At 46.4% G+C, this 21,642-nt stretch overlaps 2 protein-coding genes across 4 annotated transcripts in view; one reads left to right on the top strand and one right to left on the bottom strand.

Annotated features, from left to right (window-relative positions):
- Positions 1–1,074: 1,074 nt before the first annotated feature.
- nlk2 (nemo-like kinase, type 2) lies at positions 1,075–10,488 on the bottom strand. Its single transcript, XM_020642897.3, has 11 exons — positions 8,857–10,488; positions 6,481–6,610; positions 5,937–5,992; positions 5,548–5,654; positions 5,336–5,421; positions 4,874–5,083; positions 4,587–4,688; positions 4,266–4,352; positions 3,447–3,645; positions 2,957–3,050; positions 1,075–2,376 (listed from the first exon to the last, which is right to left on the bottom strand). The coding sequence occupies exons 1-11, from the start codon at positions 9,318–9,320 to the stop codon at positions 2,322–2,324; spliced, it is 1,590 nt and encodes a 529-aa protein (XP_020498553.1). The 5' UTR covers positions 9,321–10,488; the 3' UTR covers positions 1,075–2,321.
- Positions 10,489–16,901: 6,413 nt separating this feature from the next.
- nf1a (neurofibromin 1a) overlaps positions 16,902–21,642 on the top strand; it is a 74,081-nt gene continuing 69,340 nt past the window's right edge. For all 3 annotated transcript variants that reach the window (XM_065959906.1, XM_065959907.1, XM_065959905.1), the window contains exon 1: positions 16,902–18,513. In XM_065959906.1, coding sequence (XP_065815978.1) covers positions 18,454–18,513 — 60 coding nt within the window. In that variant the 5' untranslated portion in view covers positions 16,902–18,453. The remainder of the gene's footprint in view (positions 18,514–21,642) is intronic.

Raw genomic sequence — 21,642 nt, 5'->3', positions numbered from 1 at the left:
TTAAATTAATCTTTGTGTCTCAGGTTAGTGGAAATCCAAATCAGGGTCACAAACTAAAAACAGTTTGTTTTCTCTTCAGGAGACCTTTCACCTTTTCCACGTTAGCTGAGCGACAAAGGTTAAAATATGACGACACGAGTAACTTGAATACTGGTATAGAGAAGCCTCATGTATAAACAAAGGTTGAATCTCCTAGTCCAAGTCCTAGACATCAATACTGGATTGTTTTAATTCATGAAGGTAAACTGCAGCAAACCGTCTGAATTGCACAAACACATTGGCAACGTGTCAGTACTGAAAAGTTACCAATATCTGTGTACAATATCTCGCTCTAACACTCTCTCTCTCTTTGGCTCTAAAATATGACTGAATTTGAAAGCTTCTGTTCTTTTCGAACAATCGAGATTTTACCGTTTTAAAACATGTGGAATCAAAGTTCAAACATTTTGACATGAAGCATTTGGACATAAGGGGTTGGGTTTGGGTCAGGACATGAAGGGTCTGGGTCAGGACATGAAGGGTCTGGGTCAGGACATGAAGGGTCTGGGTCAAGACATGAAGGGTCTGGGTCAGGACATGAAGGGTCTGGGTCAGGACATGAAGGGTCTGGGTCAAAATATGAAGGGTCTGGGTCAGGACATGAAGGGTCTGGGTCAAAATATGAAGGGTCTGGGTCAGGACATGAAGGGTCTGGGTCCAAGTGGAAGGAAACCTCCAGGAAGAGTTTTCTTTAACAAATCTTCATATGTTTGTGTTGTTTATACACGGGGCTCCTCCTCTTTGGCAAATATTCGTATACAATTAAAAACAATGACCACAGGAGGTCATGCACAGGGACACAGGAGGATGTGCATGAGGACACAGGAGGCCATGGGCTAGGACACAGGAGGATGTGCATGAGGACACAGGAGGCCATGGGCTAGGACACAGGAGGATGTGCATGAGGACACAGGAGGTCATGGGCTAGAACAAAGGAGGAGGGACACAGGAGGTCATGCATGGGGACACAGGAGGTCATGGGCTAGGACACAGGAAGTCGTGCACGGAGACACAGGAGGTTGTGAACATAATAACTTCATTTTATAAATTAAGTTTTAATGTGCTCAAGTGCAAAATCTTACCAGAGGGAATTTCTCAATTGCCTTAAGCCTTCAAACACATTTACAATCGATTGTCTGAAGAAGAATTTGGATTTGATTCACCTGTGCAGGTGAGGGTGGGCGAGATAACACAAACATAGCCCGATTGTGATCAGAGATGTTCCAATACCCAGATTGACTTAAAATCCGGCTCTGAACCTAGAAAGAAACTGTAGGACACTTTTATTTATCATCTCTTTGAGATCACTAATGAATAAACGTGTGCAGAGGATCAGTTAGACACAGCTTGCTCGCTCGCTCTCTATGCCTAGCCCGCCCTCTCTCTCTCTCTCCCGCTCAGTTTTAGAGAGCCTCTACAAAAGCAGCAGCAGCTCAGCTTGCAGCCCCTCAGACCTGCTGTGTCCTGTGGGTCGAACAATGAAACCTTTTAAAAAAGTGTCTGTTTCTTTTGTTTCCTGTAAGCACTGCTCTCTTGTTTGTTCACATCAGGTGAACGCTGACCTGACGACAGTTTCCGGTCTGTTACTCTGACTCTAGTTGAAACTGTAGTTGCAGAAAGCTGGAGGCAGCACAGAGCAGCTCATTGTGTGCAAGAAGAACTGAATTCCAGAGAAGCCAGTCGATTAAACTCTGTGTTAATAAATGATCTCTGATTGGTGCATAGACTCTTGTTCTCTCTGATCTTTGACCCAGAGGTTCAGGCTCCAGGCTGGTTTTGGTGTTGGAACATCTCTTACAAGTGGTCATTTTTAAATAAATATCTTTTTAAATTTGTATTAATATATATTTATATCAACAGAAACATACTTCATTAAGATGCACTAACAGTAAAACCTCTAAGTGATCAGATGGGTTCGTTTAAAACATTCTGATTTGGTCTACAGAGTTTAAGTCCCACCCTCCGCCAAAGACCTGCAGATGAGTCTCGGCAGACCTGCAGGTGAGTCTCGACAGACCTGCAGGTGAGTCTCGACAGACCTGCAGGTGAGTTGAGTTGTTTCAGTAGATGTGCAGGTGAGTCGTGTTGTTTCAGTAAACCTGCAGGTGAGTCTCGGCAGACCTGCAGGTCAGTCGAGTTGTTTCAGTAGACCTGCAGGTGAGTCTCAGAAGACCTGCAGGCGAGTCCTGCTCTCCAGTGAAATGCTACGCAGACGCCACCAGACGCTCTTGATCCCAGTTTAGCAGCCTGTCAGGAGAGACGCTGATGGCGCACAGCAGAGGTTATTCCCACACCAGGGGAGACGGAGGCATCTCAGATGGCTGAGCCACTGTGGAGCTGTGGGCGGAGACATCCGAGGGGGCGGAGTTAATACAAGTCTATCACATAACCATGTTCAGTAAAGGCCGGGCATATACTGTTGATTTTTAAAAAGGTCCTGGATGACTGTCAGCTCAGAGGGTGAAATGTACACAGTGTCGCACAACCACAGCTCGCGAATGATTGGCTCACACTGTAAAACTGTGGATGTTAAAGTATACTCATTAAATAAAGTATATCGTGTATATCGATAAAGTTTCCTTTACAAACTACTGCAGACTGAAGGTGTATGTGTGTGTGTATGTCTGTTTTCCTATTTGCAGGCAGAATCAGGAAAAGATCATCTGAATCAGGTGATTGGCCTGTGGCTCTGCTCTCCATGTGAAGGTGTGTGCTGTTGTCCGACCAAAACTCAAACATTACAGAAATTATTCCAACAAGTTTGGAGCTTGTCAGACCATGATTAGTTTCTGTGCCTCCCTAACCCTACACTCCACAACAACAACTAACCCTAACCCTTTCATTGGTCTGTGTCTGCCCGGCCTGTAGGTGGAGCTGTTGTGTGGTGCATGGCTGCATGCTGCATGGTGATCAGTACCTGATGAAGCTTTTGAAAGCAGCTGACTGAGGGTTGATGCAGAGAGGCACTCGACTCCCCTTCTGCTGCTCCAGAATGAACTGATGGATGATCTCTGTTAAAACACATAGAGCAACAACAGACTAAGAGAAACGTCTGGTTAAACAGTCCAATGTTCAGATGAACGGCCTCAATCACATTCATTAACAACTAAAACAGATGAGAACTCATGTTTAAGGCAACAGCCTGTTTTAAATCAGATATTCTAGATTGTATTTAGACAGACTGAAAAGGGGCACAGGAACCCCCTGGAGCAGGACTGCACAGCTCATCATGTGAAGTGGATCAGGTCCAAAATTACATTTATGTCATAAAACATGAATGTCATGTTAGTATGTGACGCTAGTCTCCAGAGGGAGATTGTAATGTCTAGTTATCCCCTGAGCTCTGTGCTGATCTGACCGCTCTGTGACCACTCTGTGCTGATCTGACCACTCTAATGTGAACTGACCTTTGACCTGCCTCACAGAGCTCAGGTTCTTCTCGAAGCCGTCATCAAACTTGGGGTTGGTCACGGGCTCGAAGTCACTGGTATAAACGCGGCCGGATGCCGTGGTGTAGCAGCATTTGCACATGCAGGTGTGGTATCTCAGGCGACCTTCGTCCAGGTACGGGTGAGCCAGGGCATCCTTCGCTGAAATCCGCTTCGACTGGACAACAAATAGGACAGATCAAGATTTACATCTAATACTGTGTTCATATCTTCAGAGGAGGAGTCTCCTGAGGTAAGACGTAACTTTAAAAAAATTTGCGGAGGAAGCATATGAAGCAGCAGAGTCCTTTACACGACTCTATAATGAGAATATTTGTCTATCTATCAATGCTACGTGTAGTTGAACAGAATCTCAATCTGAACTAAAGAGTGGAGAAGAACATACTGGAGAACAGGAAACATAATGCAGCAGGTTCATTAGAGCACGGAGATCGTAGAGGTGGCGTGCAGACAGTCTATGATCGTGCAACGATCACAGGGAATAAACGTCACCACCCCCTCCCACTCGCTCCAGGTGAATTCTCCTGATTATATCCTGCTTTGTTCTATCATCAGCTCACTCTGACTTTCTGCAGAATAAATACGAGGAGGCTGGAGGAGAAACTCCGGGTGAAGAGAGAAACATTCAGCTGTTTGTGTTCACACATGACGCTCAAAGAAAATAAAGAAAACTTCAGGAGGTTTGTGTGAACAAGGCCAACAGAGAGTGAGAGAGTCAGTGAGTGAGTGGGCGTCATTCATTACAGAAACAGGTCTATGTTTAGCAGGATGACTCACCGGATCAAACACCAGCATCCTGCAGAGGAGGTGGACCGCTTCATGGGTCGCCTGGCTCGACAGAGTGTAGAGAACAGGAAGTGACGGCTGCAGATGAGACAGATCAGACTGACATCAAATCTCTCTCAGACTAACCCTTCCCCCCCATCACTGACATTACAAATGTTCTGAATACATCTTCATCCTTGAAAAACTGAAGGAGAACCTAGGACTGTGTGTTGGTTATTTCTGCTTGCACTGGCTGAATCCTCCTGCTGCTGTTTCTGCTCCTTCATTACAGAATGATCTGAGCTCACCTGCAGACAGGTGCACACTGCTCACCTGTTTGTGAGGCCCTCTGAGGATGTGAGTGCGAGCTCCTTCACACGCCGTCCTCATTGCCTCCAGAGACGGCGTCCCTAATAGGTCTGTGATTAAATCCAGCTGCAGATACACACAGATACACACACACACAGACAGACACAAAAATGGTGGTCACAAAGTTGGAATCCTGAACTCTGATACTCTCACTTCCTGTTTGACATGAAAGACATTGATGCCTCGGGCATCTTTAACTGGTAAATTGCTGTTTTCCAAAAGTTGCAGGTAACTCTGCACTCGGAGGATACCTGCTGGATCGGGCTCTGGGCCTGGAAGAGGATCCGTCGGCCCAGCAGCTCAGCGAAGATGCAGCCCACAGACCAGATGTCAATGGAGTTGGAGTAGTGTCGGCTCCCCATGAGGATCTCCGGCGCGCGGTAGTACTGTGTCACCACTTCCTGAGTCATGTGGCGTGACTCGTCTGTCTCCTCCACCCGGGCCAGGCCGAAGTCACAGATCTGGAGGAGGGTCAGGTGTTAGAGGAGCAGCTTCATTCAGTCTCTCCCACCTGTTTGTTACTCATCAGTAACATGAGATGGTTCCCACACTGAGACCAGGACTGGGAAATCCACGTCCGTCTGTCTGCCTGTCTGCCTGCCTGTCTGTCTGTCTGTCTGTCTGTCTGTCTGTCTGTCTCATGTGGCATGTCATCCTGTTGCATGTTGCCCTGTTGGTCTGTTGCATGTTGCCCTGATTCACGTTGCACATACCTTGAGCACACAGTTGCTGTTGACCAGGAGGTTGCCAGGTTTGATGTCACGGTGAAGGATGCCAGCAGAGTGAAGATATTTCAGCCCTGGTGGAGGAAGATGACAGACTGTTACACAATCCTGTCTACAGGTCTCACTAGTGTCCAGCAGGGGGCGACCTCAAAGCTTTTATCATCAGTCTGATTGTAAACATGAGGAGGAGACGCTCAAACCTCGTAGGATCTGGTAGAGGAAAACTTTGGCGTGGTCTGCGCTCAGAGGCTGCGGTGAGACGATGATCTTATGGAGGTCACTTTGCATCAGTTCAGTTACCACATAGCTGACGGTCGCAGAGTTAAGGGTCAAAACAAACAAACAGAAAGTAATGGTTTCATCTGAGACCCCGATTGGCTAGAAATAAACTACAAACATTAATTAGAATTAAGAGGAAGATCTGATGAACATCTCATCTTCAGTCTCTGTTCAGAGACTGAATTCCCCCCCCGTTCTATAGAGGACTGTGTGTGGATTCTGTCCATCTTTTGTAGTTTCATATCTGGATCTTGTTCTATTCACAGGAAGTCCAGAGTCCTCCTAGGATCCTTTCAAAGTAAAAGGATACATTTCTTCAAAGTAGTCGATGTGTGGAGGCTGCAGCATGTCCAGAGCAGAGAGCACCTGAGGAGACAGTTACCAGCAGGTGTCACCTCACCTGTTCAATCACACACAACCTCTATATGCACACATGAACATGTATCACTCCCTCGCCGCCCGTCGACAGTGACGCCATCACTACTTACAGGATCAATAATAATAACAGCATGACATTCAGTGATCAATGCATGATGGGATATCTAGGCGGGATAGTGACTATTGGTCCTACACTATTTCTCACAATGCATGATGGGACTATAGAGGACACCTTTACTACATGGCGTGTTGACTGTAAAGAACTTAACAACTGATACAAGCAGGGAGTGTGTGTTGTAACCCTGCAGGCCTCCAGCAGGGCAGCAGGGGGAGCTTCAACATCCTGCTGGATGTCAAACAAGAAGGTAAAACCGTAATCTGACCCACAATCCTTTGCTCTCTAAAGATCTGTCTCAGACGTCCTGGATCCATATCCCTGGTCTAGGTTGGTCAGTTAGGTATTTCTGAGTACTTACATTTTCATGTTTGAAGAAGCACAGCATCTTCAGCTCCCGGAAAACCCTCTTACAGGAAACGAGGTTCTGGAAGACATTGGGCATCTTTTTGAGGGCGACTCGCTTCCCGTCCCTGGGATCCGTCACGGACCTGGCGAGGAGGAAACGCAGAAGACGAATTATGGAAGAGACAGACGCCCAGTCCAGCTTCTGCGTATCCACCTGTGTGTGCTAAACATCGCGTTACAGATGTTCAAAGTTTACCCAGTCACCACGGTTAGCTCCGCCCCTTCATGCAGCTCGCGCTCAGCTGCTGCTCGTCACATGAACACCGTTAGCAGAAGAAGAGGCAAGATAAGCATACTGAAGCTTCTTCTATAACAAACACCTTTATTTACATCCAGACTCTTCTCCACTGTTGCCATGACACCATGAATACGTTGAAACATGGCGAACATGGATGACCAGGTGAAAAGTGTCATCAGAGTGTGGACCACCACTCGCCCCACTGAGTTTATGACCCTCCTCACATGAAGCGTCAAAGACTGAAGAATGATCTGAACGACATCTCCATCACTATCATCTCAGTCTTAATAGACTCCATTTATATTGAATGTGTCTAACAAAGTCAGACCCCCCCCCCCCCCCCCCCACGTGAGGTCACATGTGAACAAACATCTCAGAGGATTTCATTGGCCGGCTGGCTGTCTTTGCAATAATAAACGTCGGTCGTTTCTCTTTTGATGTTAGTTCATGACATGGTTGTTATCACTGACGTATGCTAATGCGCTCTGTCACCGGAACGCCGGCCTCCATCCGCGTTACCAGCTACTTAACCCTTTTATTGAGGACACCAGGTCAAAGGTCATGAAGCATTCAGACAGCTGTGAGCTCACATATCAGTTCAAATCAACAACAAACTAAAAAGTGGTTCAAAGTGAGACTGGTGATCTTTTCAGCGCTCAGTGGAAGAAGGATCCGGTCCTGGTGAGGAACACAGCAGGTGGAGGTAAGACGCTTCAGCTCTGCACACAGCAGCCCCGACCTGTAACCTCCAGTGAACCTTTCAATTGGATCAGAGCAGGAAACAGATGGCAGCGGACTAAGATCCAAGCTTCAAGACGACAACACGCTCCAAACAGGGCTAATAAGCTCAGGCTCTCCAACAGGAGGAACGCTGAAGTCTTAGTCCTCCAGCATCAGGAGGGTCAGCCACATCTGCTTCTCAACAGTTTGACAACTCTCTATAGAAAGGTTGTGGTGTTGTACCCTGACATGTACAATGGGTACCCTCTTTCTCTTCTTAGGGTGAGAGCAGGTCTGAGATCGTCTTTGACTGACGATAACTGATCTGGAGTCTGTTCATCGATTCACTGACACTTCCCATCATCCCTGGCTGTGAGCTGTGTCAAAGCAACACTTCTGTTTTCAGATTTCAGACACATCAGGAAGGTTTGACAGATTCTGGACTTAACCAGGACTAAAACCCGCTTCAGAGACTCCAGAGTAAAGGGGGACCTGCAGCACCGCCATCTTGTCCTACAGTTTGAAATGAAACATCAAACCTTTGTAGGGTTCAAATGATTTCTTTCTTTTATGGGACGTGATGACGTTATGCTTTAATGAATAACTTTGCAGAGCAATGAGTGAAAAAGAAATACTTATTCTACTCCACTAATGCATGTCCACAGGTCCTGTTTGTGTGTGATTCGGACCTATGTGTGTTTCATTAATAAAGTATATCAATAAAAGAAATAAACATGGTTACAGCAGGTGATATGGTTTCATCACAAAAAAGGGAATGCACCTCACTGCTTGGAGCTGAGTTTATAAGAGTCAAAGCCGTCATGAGGGGACACATCTAGACTCCTGAGAGACTCTGAACTAAGGATGGACTGCTGCCAGAACTTGATCCTACATTTCCCATAATTCAACTTGCTCTAGCAGCTTTCATCACACATTTCCCGCCTCATGTTTGACACCACAGGAAACTGTTTCTATACAGATTGGTCGCCACAACATTTAATCTGCTCCCCTTTTTAACACGTGCTGCCACAATGCCTGCAAGCTTTCAGCCATGTTTCACAGCTACTGCTTGTCTGAACGTTTTGCACAATATAGAAGTAGTAAAGTTGAAAGTTGAGCTTGCAGAAAACTTAAATACAGACTAACCAACAGATAAGATTCACTGTGTTCTGCAGAAGCTTCTTCAATGTTTACACAAGAGGATAATCACACACATTATCTACCAGACAAAAAGTCGGAGTTGATTCAGGTGTCAACACTCTAACAGGTCCCTTTACATATCCGAACATGTTAACTGGGATTAAACACCACAGGGTTAGGACTGAGCACGGCCCAATGGGCTGAAACACCAATGGAGGGCAGTGAACCTACCAGACGACCCCAAACGCTCCATATCCGATGGGTCTGTCGGGCTCTATGTCGAGCTGCTGCTGGAGGTGCTGCTGCTGCTGGTGCTGCTGATGGTGCTGATGGTGCTGATGAGCTTTGACAACAGCAGCCGCTTGAACCTGTGCGGGAGCCGCAGCCGCCGCCGGCCCTGGGGCTTGACCGGGGGCCGGAGAGGGGAAGTAGGGCTGCTGCTGGCCGGGGTTGAGCATCACCGCCGCCGCAGCAGCCGCCGTGGAGCCGTGCTGTTGGACCGTGTGGACGGCGGCGGCGGAACCAGGATGCTGCAGGTGATGCTGGCCCGCGTGGTGGTGGTGCATGTGGGGGGGCGGGAGGTGCTGCAGCTGGTGGTGGTGATGCGGATGATGGGCAGCCACTGCTGAGGAGCCTCCGTTGTAAGCAGCCATCATTTTTGTAACATTTGTAGCTGCTGTGCTGCAAAGAGCCATAAAATGATGCAGAAAGCGTCCAAAGTGATGATAATGGCTACCAGGCTGCAACACGACCACTACAGGAACATGTAGGAATCAGGTCTGGCCTTTAAATGCTCCAACAACAGCTCCTGTGGGCCTGCGGGGAGTCCCTCCTTATCATAATACCAACAAGGATCTGACCCACTTCCTCTAAATTAATGTCCCTGCCTGCTCACCATCAGACTGCTGCAGCCCGGGGCTCGTATCATGAAACAGAGCATCGAGGAACCCTGACGAATCAAGATAGTGAGCAGGAAACAACCCGCGCCCCCCTCTGTGAATGAACAGTGTTTGGCCCTAGAAGTCCCTCATGATGGAGGGGGCGCCCCCGTCCTCCTGATGAGCCTCAGTCAGATCTGTCACATGAGGGGCAGTGCATTCATCCATACACTTCGCTCCGGCTCTGGGGCTCCACACGGCATCTATCCCCCCCCCCGACCCGAGTCCACAGAGCCTCCCTGTAATCTCCGGGCCGTGATTAACGCTGATGATCCGGTGCAGAGGAAGTGTTTCCCTGCCCAGGCCACAAAACAACAGAAGGCCCCGGCCTCGGCTGTCCACCGCACTCACATATTATTACACCGAGACTCCGAGCCGAGCGCCCGCCGCACACTCACCCCCATCAGCCGGACACACACGGAGCTTCCAGCATGACCCACAACACGGGAGAGATACTCGAGGAGACTACTTCTATCCCCCATCGACAGCAGCCCGGTGTTCGGTGTGTGTCCTCCCCCGGGATGGAAACACCTCCAGAGAGGCTTAAACAGTGCGGGGAAAAGTGAATCCTGTTAATGCGGGATCAGTTCTCCTGCTGCTGCCAGGAGCTGGACCGGAGACGGCGGTGCTCAGCTGACAGCTTGGAGCTAATCTGTGTCCGTGTTATCCTCAAATCAAAACACCAGTCCGTCTCTCCGTCCGTGTCCGTGTCTCCGAGTGTCGGTGAGCCTGCTGCAGGGAGGAGGACGCTCCCCCGGCTGACGCGCTACTCTCGGGGCCCTCGCTGCTCCGGTGGAGCCGCTGACATGATTAAAGTGTCGGTCACACGGTAACTACGCCGAACAGTTGCTCCAACATGGTGAACAAAACCTCAGCTGCTTGGTGGTGAGAGTCTTACAGAGGTCTGATCCCGGACGACCCGGCTCTTAGAACCGACTCCTTGAAACGAACACGAAGGACCGGATATCACGTGATATCACTTCATTATTTTTAAAGAATAAAGGACGTAATGGAAGCTTTTAATACATTAAAAACAACTAATTCATATTTTAAGAACAAATAGGTGGTTTGATCTATGTCAGCTCTTTTGTAGTTTTTCTTTGCCACAGAACTACAAAAGTTACTGGTGACGACACGACTCACCTCTTATTCGTCTTTATGAGAACATTGATATCGCGCTATAAATAATCAAAAATTCAGGGAAATTATGAACTAGGCTATATTCTTAATTCAGTTTTTTTATGCATAGAAAATATATATAAACAGTTTAAATTGTATTTTTTTGATATAAGCCTATTTATATTAAATAATATTTATTCAAGTGTCATAAATATCCTAAATCTGATGAATTATTAAATCTAAAAGTTGTAAGTAAATACAGAACCGTGTCGGAGCTGAGAGAGCCAAATGAACCGATCTCTGAAAAGAGCCGAGACTCCCATCACAGGATTATACAGCAAGCCAATCAGATACAGCAACGCGATGACGTCACAGTAATCTCCCTGACTGTCAGCGCGTGCAGCCAGTGACGGCGCGGACTGCACAGAGAGCCCGGTGACGAGGTTTACCTTTAAATACCGTAATAACCTTGAAATAACAGCATAAAACCCCAGCAGACACCGCGATTACCGTAAATACTCGAATATGCGTCTCTGGTAACTTTACAAGCAGAAGAATCAAAGTGAAAGTAAGTTTTGTCAGGACCGGAAGTGCTGCCTCAGCACCCTCAGTCATAGTTAGAGAAGATGTGTGACGTCATTTAAAGCGTCTTATACACCTGTAAACTGCGAGAGATTTTAATATAACCAAATATTTGAAGGGAACTCAGAGTTGAAAAACTAACAATATACTCATACAATATGTATGAGGGACACCTGTAGTAAAGCTGCATGTTTGAACACTGATACTGACAGGAAGAAAAACAGGTGTAAGAAATGTCTGAAGTTTTTGTTAAATAAAGGCTAAACATTGACCCTCCTCACATTCTGACACGCTGCAGATTAAACCATAACTCAGCTTTTCATCTTTTACTCAGACCTTCTGATCTCAAACTGCTTTTGAATCACAATCTACACAAATTATAGATGCTAAGATGTATTTGGGGACTTTTTGAGGTTAGAATACCTCCCCAATAAAAGGACTTTATTAATCTTGTTCTTTCATCAGAGTAAGGGTTAACCCCCACCCACATTATTAAAAAATAAGCCCAGCCTTGTTGGGTCAGGGTCCGAACTGCTTCTCCTTTAATGCATGTCATACCTCTCTCTCACTCTGTCTGTCTGTCTCTCCTTCTCTGTCCTACCAACCAGCCAGTCAGTCCACCAGCCAGCCAGTCAGCCAGCCCACCAACCAACCAACCAGCCCACCAACCAACCAACCAGCCAGCCAGTCAGCCAGTCAGCCAGCCCACCAACCAACCAGCCAGTCAGCCAGCCCACCAACCAACCAACCAACCAACCAACCAACCAGCCCACCAAACAACCAACCAACCAACCAACCAGCCAGCCAGTCAGCCAGCCCACCAACCAACCAACCCACCAACCCACCAACCCACCAACCAACCAGCCAGTCAGCCAGCCCAACCAACCAACCAACCAACCAACCAGCCCACCAAACAACCAACCAGCCAGCCAGCCCACCAACCAACCCACCAACCAGCCCACCAACCAACCCACCAGCCAGCCAGTCAGCCAGCCCACCAACCAACCAACCCACCAACCAACCAACCAACCAACCAGCCAGTCAGCCAGCCCACCAACCAACCAACCAACCAACCAACCAGCCAGTCAGCCAGCCCACCAACCAACCAATCATCCAGCCAGCACAACCAACCAACCAGCCAGTCAGCCAGCCCACCAACCAACCAACCAACCAACCAACCAGCCAGTCAGCCAGCCCACCAACCAACCAATCATCCAGCCAGCACAACCAACCAACCAACCAGCACAACCAGCCAGCACAACCAACCAACCAACCAACCAACCAACCAGCCAGCACAACCAACCAACCAACCAACCAGCCAGCCAGCCCACCAACCAACCAACCAGCCCACCAAACAACCAACCAACCAGCCAGTCAGCCAGCCCACCAACAAACCAGCCAGCACAACCAACCAACCAGCCAGCACAACCAACCAACCAATCAGCCAGCCAGCCAGCCACTCAATCAGCCAGCCAACCAACCAGCCAGCGAGCCAGCCAGCCAGCCAGCCAGCCAGCCAGCCAACCAACCAACCAACCAGCCAGCCAGCCACTCAACCAGCCAGCCAGCCAACCAACCAACCAATTGTTTCATAAAAGAGGTTCTTAGGATGAGTCCATGTAAATAAACAGTGTCTAACAGTTTGCAGGTCATTTTCTAACCTTGACTCTGTGCATCTTCTCTTTGAGTCCTCAAAGCATTAGGCCCAGAAGATTTAGATGTTGCAGAATGGTGTTACTTACAAGTACAGATCATTAATGGGGATAGAAAGGATAAAACAAATACATTCATGTACAGTACCAGAGGTAGGCCGCCCCAGTCGAAAGAGTCTGGACCCACTACTGCCTGTAATGTGTTTTTTTTTTTAATTGATATGTTACATTATTTGTTTCCTTCCAAGACTTAAGTCAGCGTGTAGGACCTCAATGTGTTACTGCATGTGTAGAGGTTTGTGCGAGAGGTTTATTTTGAAAGGTCCGGCCGGTTGTCTTCCTGTTTTCATGCTATCTGAGTTGACAGATTCTACTCCTGAATAGTCTGTCCACTGATTGCCACGTCGAGCTCAGAGGAGGACCAGCGGAGTTTTAACTTGCTTTACTTAGTTCTGTGTAACCGGTCCGGGTCCAGGACTCCGGGAGAACACCTGCAGAACCTTCCAGAACAGATCCCAGCTCAGCTCTGCCTGTAAGTTTAACTCTGTGTCGGCTTTAAAGTAGCGTCAGCAGTTTTCAGTCCTCGCTGCAGCTCACGTTTCAGAAAGTTAACCAGCTTCAAGTGCTGTCGGGAAAATGACCGAGGGAGGCAAAGTTCACCTGACGGCAGCTTGAGGCACCTGAAGGCCACAGGTGGTACTTAAACTCTCAGAAATAAAGCCACAGGTTGGACCTTTAACTGTGCAGAAATAAAACGACCAACGTAAGCAGTATCCTGATGGTCGTAAAGTTTGTCATGAATATCGTGTTTAATAAAAACATTCTGCTGGTTGGTAACAAGTTATTACTTTACAAACCAAGTCTACAGATCAGCTCACAGCGGTGACATCATGATTTATTAAGTTTATTTTGTCCCTGATGATTCTAAAGATCGTGAACAAACCTGAGAACTACTTACAAACTTCGTTAGTCCGAGCATCCAAGGAGCCCGTGAACGCATCACCAGTACGTGCTATCTGACCATCGACAGGAGGAAGTTGTGTTTACTAACCTGGGGGGGAAAGTGGCTCTTTTCAGTGAATAGTGGCACTGGTGGCACTGGTTTTGGTAGAATACTCTATTATTGCAGATTTCCGAGGCAGTGTGTTTCGTTAAATAGGATAAACTTTAAGATGCTCCGAGTACAGACGCACTTAATATGACATCATTCGCTGCGTTTGCACTGTAAGGAAAGGTGAACCATGTTTAGTCCACATGAAGCCAAGGCAGAAGTGTGAAGTCCTGCAGTTCCTTCAGGGTCGCCCCGATTGACAGGCGGGCTCACATCGTGAAAGAGGCGTCTGTAAATCAGTGAATACTTTTTTAAAGGAACATCAAACACTGGATAACCCTGTTAACGTCATCAGGTCCTGAAAGTCAGAAAATACAGTTGAATCAGAATAAAGAGACCAAGACTCGCAGTGATCACGCTCTGTGGACCCAGTAACGCTGAAGGTACGGGTACTTTATAGTAGAGGAACTTGGGCCCCTAAAAGTTGAGATACCCCTACCCGAGGTAGGACAGACAAAGGGGATTCCCAGGGGATGTTTAGTGTGACACAAAGGTTTTTAGTTGCAAGGTGTTAAGCTCTCAGGTTCGCAATCATTTTGTCTAATAGTGGAAATCATGCTTTGTAATTAGCATTTAAAATCAAATGTCATTATATATATAATGAGGTAAAATAAATGTATAAAGAAGTTTCTTATAAACATGTTTGCATGATTGTTATCCTAATTCACCTCACACACATTTAAACCATCATAAGAATTGTTTTGTATCCCAGCTCCATTGGTTGCCTGATAAATCATTCAACAAAAATAGCTATTGTAGCTTTTTTTTAACACTTTATCATACTTAGGGTATTATAAAAACTATCCCTTCATCCAGTGTATCCTTTGGAGTAACTAGGGTTCTTCTTAAAAGCAGGAGATATGGTGACTACACACCATCTTTATATGACTGAAATACATTTAAAAAAAAACTACAACAGGCTGTATGGGCGATATACAAATAGACTATATGAAGTATGTTTAATTTCTATGAACTCAAGGTTATATATATCAATACTATTTTTTAGTTCATTAATATTTCACAGCTGATGGCAAGACAATTCTTTAATTTTTTAGAATGAAATAGAAACTATGTCGTAGGTGACAATATTGTTGAAAGCAGAGGGTTAACTCTGAGTGTCATCATATAAATCATATGTAAGATAGAAAGTATTAGGAATAACTATAAAATGTTTAATTATATATATATATATATATATATATATATATTACGGAATACAGTTATATTGTGTCTTGTTGTTAAGTCTTAATCTATTGTTTGTGGCCACCTCCTCCCACATATCCATAGGGCCCCATTGTACCAGGTCGCCCTGAAATCCTGGCTGCACTAGTTTCCTGTTAGGGGCTGGTGACAGCATAGGGTCAAGTGAAAAGTCAAATAATTTGCTTTTATGTTGAGATAACAGTTTAAAGAAGATAAAAATGACATATTTTAATGTTTGGTGTCCTTACTTAAAAAATGACAGACTTTGATATACATACCTTTTTGAATTTTTGTTTCAATTTCCGCCTAAACTACTGTGTGTTTAAGTGTGAAAAATTCAAAAATTGATAAAACTTTGCATAATTGAAACTAATAACTATCTGTGAACATCCTGTCCAAATTTGGTGAAATTCTGATTCCCAGAGATACATGTGATAAGGCTAGAGCTGTCCCATTTGGAGAAGCCCTAATTTGACCTATTTTCGTTTTTTGGTAAGATGCATAAAACATCCCAAAAAGTTATTTTGCAGTAAAATACAACCATACAACCATCCGTTTCATAAACTAGACATGTTCAAGTTCTGAAAAAATATGGTGATGCTTTGTTCTACCTCGGGTAGGGGTATCTCGAAAAGTAAAGCCTTTTTGGGGGGTTTGTTCCTCTACTGTTACACACAGACTGGTTTTATTCTATCGCAGGACAACGGTCGGGTTGAAGTCGGGGATGAATCAGTCCGTTTAAGTATTCACATGAAACTAGGCTACATTTTATACAGGAAGTTTTATACAAGCAGAAAATCATGCGTGTGCGTGCGTGCTTCAAACAGCTGCTAGTCTCCGTGAAGCCACTAGATGGAGCTGTAACCACACAGCAGACCAGTTAAAACTGATGACGTCTTTTTTACATGATGAGATGTAAACGCCAGTGACATCAAACCTCAGGAAGACTTCACCAGTTAACGTCAGAGCAGTGAACCTAAATCATGATTTTAGGATCGGGACTGAAAAATGAAGCTGCTATGACACATTCTGCACGTGTTACCTTGATGTGTTCAGGTGTCTCTTCTTAACCCAACACTCCGCACGTGTTACTGTGATGTGTTCAGGGGTCTGTTATTAACCCAACAATCCGCACGTGTTACTGTGATGTGTTCAGGGGTCTGTTATTAACCCAACAATCCGCACGTGTTACTGTGATGTGTTCAGGGGTCTGTTATTAACCCAACAATCTGCACCTGTTACTGTGATGTGTTAGAGGTCAGGGTTAGGACAGGGTTAGCACTCACCCTCATGTACAACAGTCTTCCTAACTGAGGGGTTTCTGTTTCGCCTTCAGGAGTTTGGATGAGGGGTCGTGATTGGTGTTTTGAGTGGGGGGGTCAGGGTTTGGATGGGGGGTACAACAGTCAGTCTAACTGAAGGGTTTCTTTGACTCCTTCAGGCTCCTGTGAGCGCAGTGAAGACTCAGCGAGCCATCTTGGAGACATCATGAGGCAGCTGAAAGGAAAAGCCAAGAAGGAAACATCGAAGGACAAGAAGGAGCGTAAGGCGGCCATGCAGGAGGCCCGGCAGCAGGTGGCCACCGTCGTCTTGCCCACGCTGGCCGTGGTCGTGCTGCTCATCGTCCTGTTTGTCTATGTGGCCACGAGACCCGACGCCATGGAGTAAAGAGCTACTCAAATAAAGATGATAACTGTCCAGCTGAGTGGTGTGTGACAAAGGATATGAACCCTCCAAAGTGTGTTTCTTTGCTTTAAGTAGCTGCAGAAGAAGAAATGCGATGGAGCAGAGAGACAGCTGCTCGGCCGGGCTGTCAGGTGAAGAAGACGTCCAGATTCCTCCTGATCACGTCAAAGCAGCCGTCGATACACGGTGACGTATTTAATAAAGACGCAATATTATAAAAACCAAAGACTCGAGCACCACCGCCACAAGTGACCAGAGAGGAGAAAGAAACCTGTGTGTGTGTGTGTGTGTGTGTGTGTGTGTGTGTGTGTGTGTGTGTGTGTGTGTGTGTGTGTGTGTGTGTGTGTGTGTGTGTGTGTGTGTGTGTGTGTGTGTGTGTGTGTGTGTGTGTGTGTGTGTGTGTGTGTGTGTGTGTGTGTGTGTGTGTGTGTGTGTGTGTGTGTGTGTGTGTGTGTGTCTCTCTCTCTCTCTCTCTCTCTCTCTCTCTCTCTCTCTCTCTCTCTCTCTCTCTCTCTCTCTCTCTCTCTCTCTCTCTCTCTCTCTCTCTCTCTCTCTCTCTCTCTCTCTCTCTCTCTCTCTCTCTCTGTGTGTGTAACTCGCGGTGTTCACTCTCGATGATGTTGATGTGTGATCGTGTTATAAACTGTGCCTTCACTCAAACTGTACCCGAGTTGTTTCAGCTCAATAAATTAATTTTGAATGTTTGTTTGTGTCATTCATACTTTTACTCGTCTCTAGAAAACAATGTGATCCGTGCTCGCTGTATTGTAAACTGCGGTGCCCCTGAAGTCCCAAAAAGGAGGACAATGTTTTGTTTGTGTGCAGAAGATCTTAACTTTGTAGGACTTCAGGGGCCGTGTTGTGTAGGGGTGAAATGTGAAGAAGTTCTAAGGGCCCATGATTGATGAAGGCCCAAAAATCTTAAATGTTGTATTTTTTTTACTTTTAATTTATATATCAGTTTATTTATCAGGCATAACATATACAGGCATCGTCACTTCTCATTAAAGTGTTACCTTTGTGTTCAGAACAGGTCTGATCTGCAGGCCTCACCCCTGGTTTGACTTTTAGACTCCTTATGTTTAAAACCCTGCAGCTCTGCTGTCCGTCACAAACATGTTTTTATTTCAAGTTGAACCTCAGTCCAAAGACATCTCATCCCCTAATAAACCAGCAGCAGGCGGAAAAGCCACAGAAGAAGGAGCTGGAGCAGCAGGAGGAGGAGGAGCAGGAGGAGGAGGAGGAGGAGGTGTGTTTGTGTGTGTGTGTGTGTGTGTGTGTGTGTGTGTGTGTGTGTGTGTGTGTGTCACTGCAGCGAGCAGAGCTCTCCAACACCTCCCATCACTTTCTGTGAACAAGACTTCCGGTGGTGTGTCATGGCGGTGGCATGGTGAATCCTGCAGAAAGGGAAAAATACTTGCCCCTCTTGTCCTCTGCCACCCACCCCGGACACACGTTCATGCGGAAATAAGCCCTCCAGCTGCGGCCTCGTACCTCGGATCTGCCGGCGCAGCTCTGCGGTTCCCCCCGCGCCGACATGGCGGCTCACAAGCCCGTGGAGTGGGTCCAGGCCGTGATCACCAGGTTTGATGAGCAGGTAAGAGGGGCTGAGTCCGGGGATGGAAGGGTGTAGCAGGTTTCGGGGGTCTCCGGGCCCCGGTACCGGCGCTGAATTTACAGTAACCCAAGTTTGGTGTTTAATCCCCGGGTTCGCTGTGGATCATCCCGAGCAGGAAAGAACTTTGTCCGCTTTTTATTCGCTAATAACGAACACTGAAGATGGCTCTGTCTGTAAGCTAGCGCCGTCTGTACGATCAATTAGCTGATTTATCCCCCCTCTGTCCCTGGATTTAAACACAAACACGCGAGGATTTCTACAATAAAACACAATAAAGCATCTCAGCAGAGACATTTAAATATAAAACATATAAAAACTGTGAGTGTGTGTCCGTTAAAGCTCCTAAGACAGCGCTTTGGATCATGTCAGCTAGCATGCTAACATTAGCATCAGGCCTAGCCTTCTAATGTAAACAAATAAGAAGTGACTGTGTCAGCACCGAGGCTGTGATCATGCTGGGTTTACCTCTCACTAATCCTGCTCCAAATGACGTAATGTCTTTACCTGTTTCAATACCACGGACACTAAATGTTATATACAGTCACCTAATGTTGGTTAATGTGGTGTTTTTACACTGTGTACAGGTGTGTCCTCTCAGACTCACCTGTCCTTTTAGACTGTATGTAGGTGTCTTCTTTGGCTCACCTGTCCTTTTAGACTGTGTGTAGGTGTGTCATATCAGAGTCACCTGTCCTTTTAGACTGTGTGTAGGTGTGTCCTGTCAGACTCACCTGTCCTTTTAGACTGTGTGTAGGTGTGTCCTGTCCTCTCAGACTCACCTGTCCTTTTAGACTGTGTGTAGGTGTGTCCTGTCCTCTCAGACTCACCTGTCCTTTTAGACTGTGTGTAGGTCTGTCCTTTTAGACTCACCTGTCCTTTTAGACTGTGTGTAGGTCTGTCCTTTTAGACTCACCTGTCCTTTTAGACTGTGTGTAGGTGTGTCCTCTGAGACTCACCTGTCCTTTTAGACTGTGTGTAGGTCTGTCCTTTTAGACTCACCTGTCCTTTTAGACTGTGTGTAGGTGTGTCCTGTCCTCTCAGATTCACCTGTCCTTTTAGACTGTGTGTAGGTGTGTCCTCTGAGACTCACCTGTCCTTTTAGACTGTGTGTAGTTGTGTCCTGTCCTCTCAGATTCACCTGTCCTTTTAGACTGTGTGTAGGTGTGTCCTGTCCTCTTAGACTCACCTGTCCTTTTAGACTGTTTGTAGGTGTGTCCTGTCCTCTTAGACTCACCTGTGCTTTTAGACTGTGTGTAGGTGTGTCCTGTCCTCTAAGACTCACCTGTCCTTTTAGACTGTGTGTAGGTGTGTCCTGTCCTCTTAGACTCACCTGTCCTTTTAGACTGTGTGTAGGTCTGTCCTTTTAGACTGTGTGTAGGTGTGTCCTCTCAGACTCACCTGTCCTTTTAGACTGTGTGTAGGTGTGTCCTGTCCTCTTAGACTCACCTGTCCTTTTAGACTGTGTGTAGGTGTGTCCTCTCAGACTCACCTGTCCTTTAAGAATGTGTACAGGTATGTCCTCTCAGCTGAACTGAAGTCTTTCTTTAACACAACACTGCAAAAAGTTAAAAGGACTTTTAAAACCAACATGGACAGTCAACAGAAAATATTCTATCCCTCTTAGTTTTACACCTGAACCACAGCCAGGAGCAAATGACCACAGGTGATCTAACAAAGGTGTCAAACAAGTAAAGTTCAGGTTGTGCGTCAGATGCTTCGGATGTATTAATGAACCAAACACTGGAGAAGGAGAGTCGTAGTATCGGGCTGCGCCCAGAGAGAGAGGCTTAATGCAGTAAATAAGCTCCAGCAGCACTCGTAGCAGAAAGATCAACTTGATTAACTTTATTAGACCGACACGCTTCAGGCTTTCATGACCCTAATAAAGGTCACAACCCTCACACTGGGGGATTTACCTGAACCTTGGTTTGCTTCTCCTGTGCTCATGGCCACCATAAGCCACGCCTACTTACTGAAGGACGTAGTGTTTATGTTTACTGCTTGTACCTTTACTGAAAGCCCACCTTCCTGTCAAACAGGAAGCAGACCAACTCCATGGGTCTCTGGAGGAGCTTGGGTCTTTGGAGGTGTTTTGTCTGTCTGGAGGTGTTTGGTTCTCTGGACATTTTTGGGTCTCTTGGGGTGTTTGGGTCTCTGCTCTGGAGGGGTTTTGGTCTCTGGGGGGAGTTTGGTTCTCTAGAGGTGTTTGAGCACTTGGGTCCCGGGTAAGTCTCTGAGGATCATGGACTTCAGATGGGTTTAGTGGATTAGTTGGATTACTACCACTGGTTTAAGGTTTTAAATCTACTTCCTGGTTATGATTAGCCTAATCCTACGATAAATCCCTCACAGTCACTTTACAGTTAACGTCCAGGTTCTCTTTTCAGGGTCACTCAGTCAGAGGGTTCTGGTACACAGAGTTAGTAGGGGGCTGGTTGAGGCCGCGGTGTTTGGCTGAAAGCTTCAAGTAGAGCTGCACAGATGTCTGACACCAAACCAAGTCATGAAACAAACATTGCTATCAGCCCTGATCAGTGCGTCTCTACTTGGCGTCCAACATTTGGTCATTCTGTTGGTTTCATTCATGATCAGTTATAAATGAGGACTCCTGCGTTGGTATAATGTACACTACAGCCGGACAGCTGGAGTGCCAAGACCAAGGAGTTTCTGCGGTAATTTTCCACATTCACTCATGACAGCGTGACATAATCCGCTGTAAGTGGTATAAAAGAGTATAAAACACATAAACAAACACACTTAGGTCGTTGTTCTGAACCGTCTAAACAGAGTCTTTTATTCTGAAAAGAAACAGGATGTTTTGATGTTGTTTCGGTGTCTGACTTCCCGTCCCGCTTCCCTCTTTTCTCTGCTAAATTGATGCGCCGTGCTCCAGTTAAAATAGAAGCCTCCCAGCTCCGGACTGCAGCCTGGCGGAGCCAGTGGAAGCACACACATTGCAGTATTTCCCACAGAATGACACAATATCTGGGTGGTGGAGTTCGGGGGGGGGAGTAATTTATAATGTTAATATTACATTTGTATTTATATCAAATACGTTTCTTTCCTCTACATTAATTTAGCAGCATGTGAGATGACAGATAGATAGAT

This window comes from Labrus bergylta, chromosome 11 (genome assembly GCF_963930695.1).
Source record: "Labrus bergylta chromosome 11, fLabBer1.1, whole genome shotgun sequence".
In the NCBI taxonomy this organism is placed as follows: Eukaryota; Metazoa; Chordata; class Actinopteri; order Labriformes; family Labridae; genus Labrus; species Labrus bergylta.
This window is presented reverse-complemented; position numbering and strand designations above follow the sequence as displayed.

Bases quoted from the DNA above. Each gene is read 5' to 3' on its own strand.
- nlk2 (XM_020642897.3), bottom strand. From the start codon at position 9,320: ATGGCTCTTTGCAGCACAGCAGCTACAAATGTTACAAAAATGATGGCT. The intron at 6,611-8,856 runs GTAGGTTCACTG...CCTCCTCGCCAG, and splicing joins GGAGCGTTTGGGGTCGTCTG to GTCCGTGACGGATCCCAGGG. The intron at 5,084-5,335 runs GTATGTGCAACG...ACCCTCCTCCAG, and splicing joins ACAGCAACTGTGTGCTCAAG to ATCTGTGACTTCGGCCTGGC.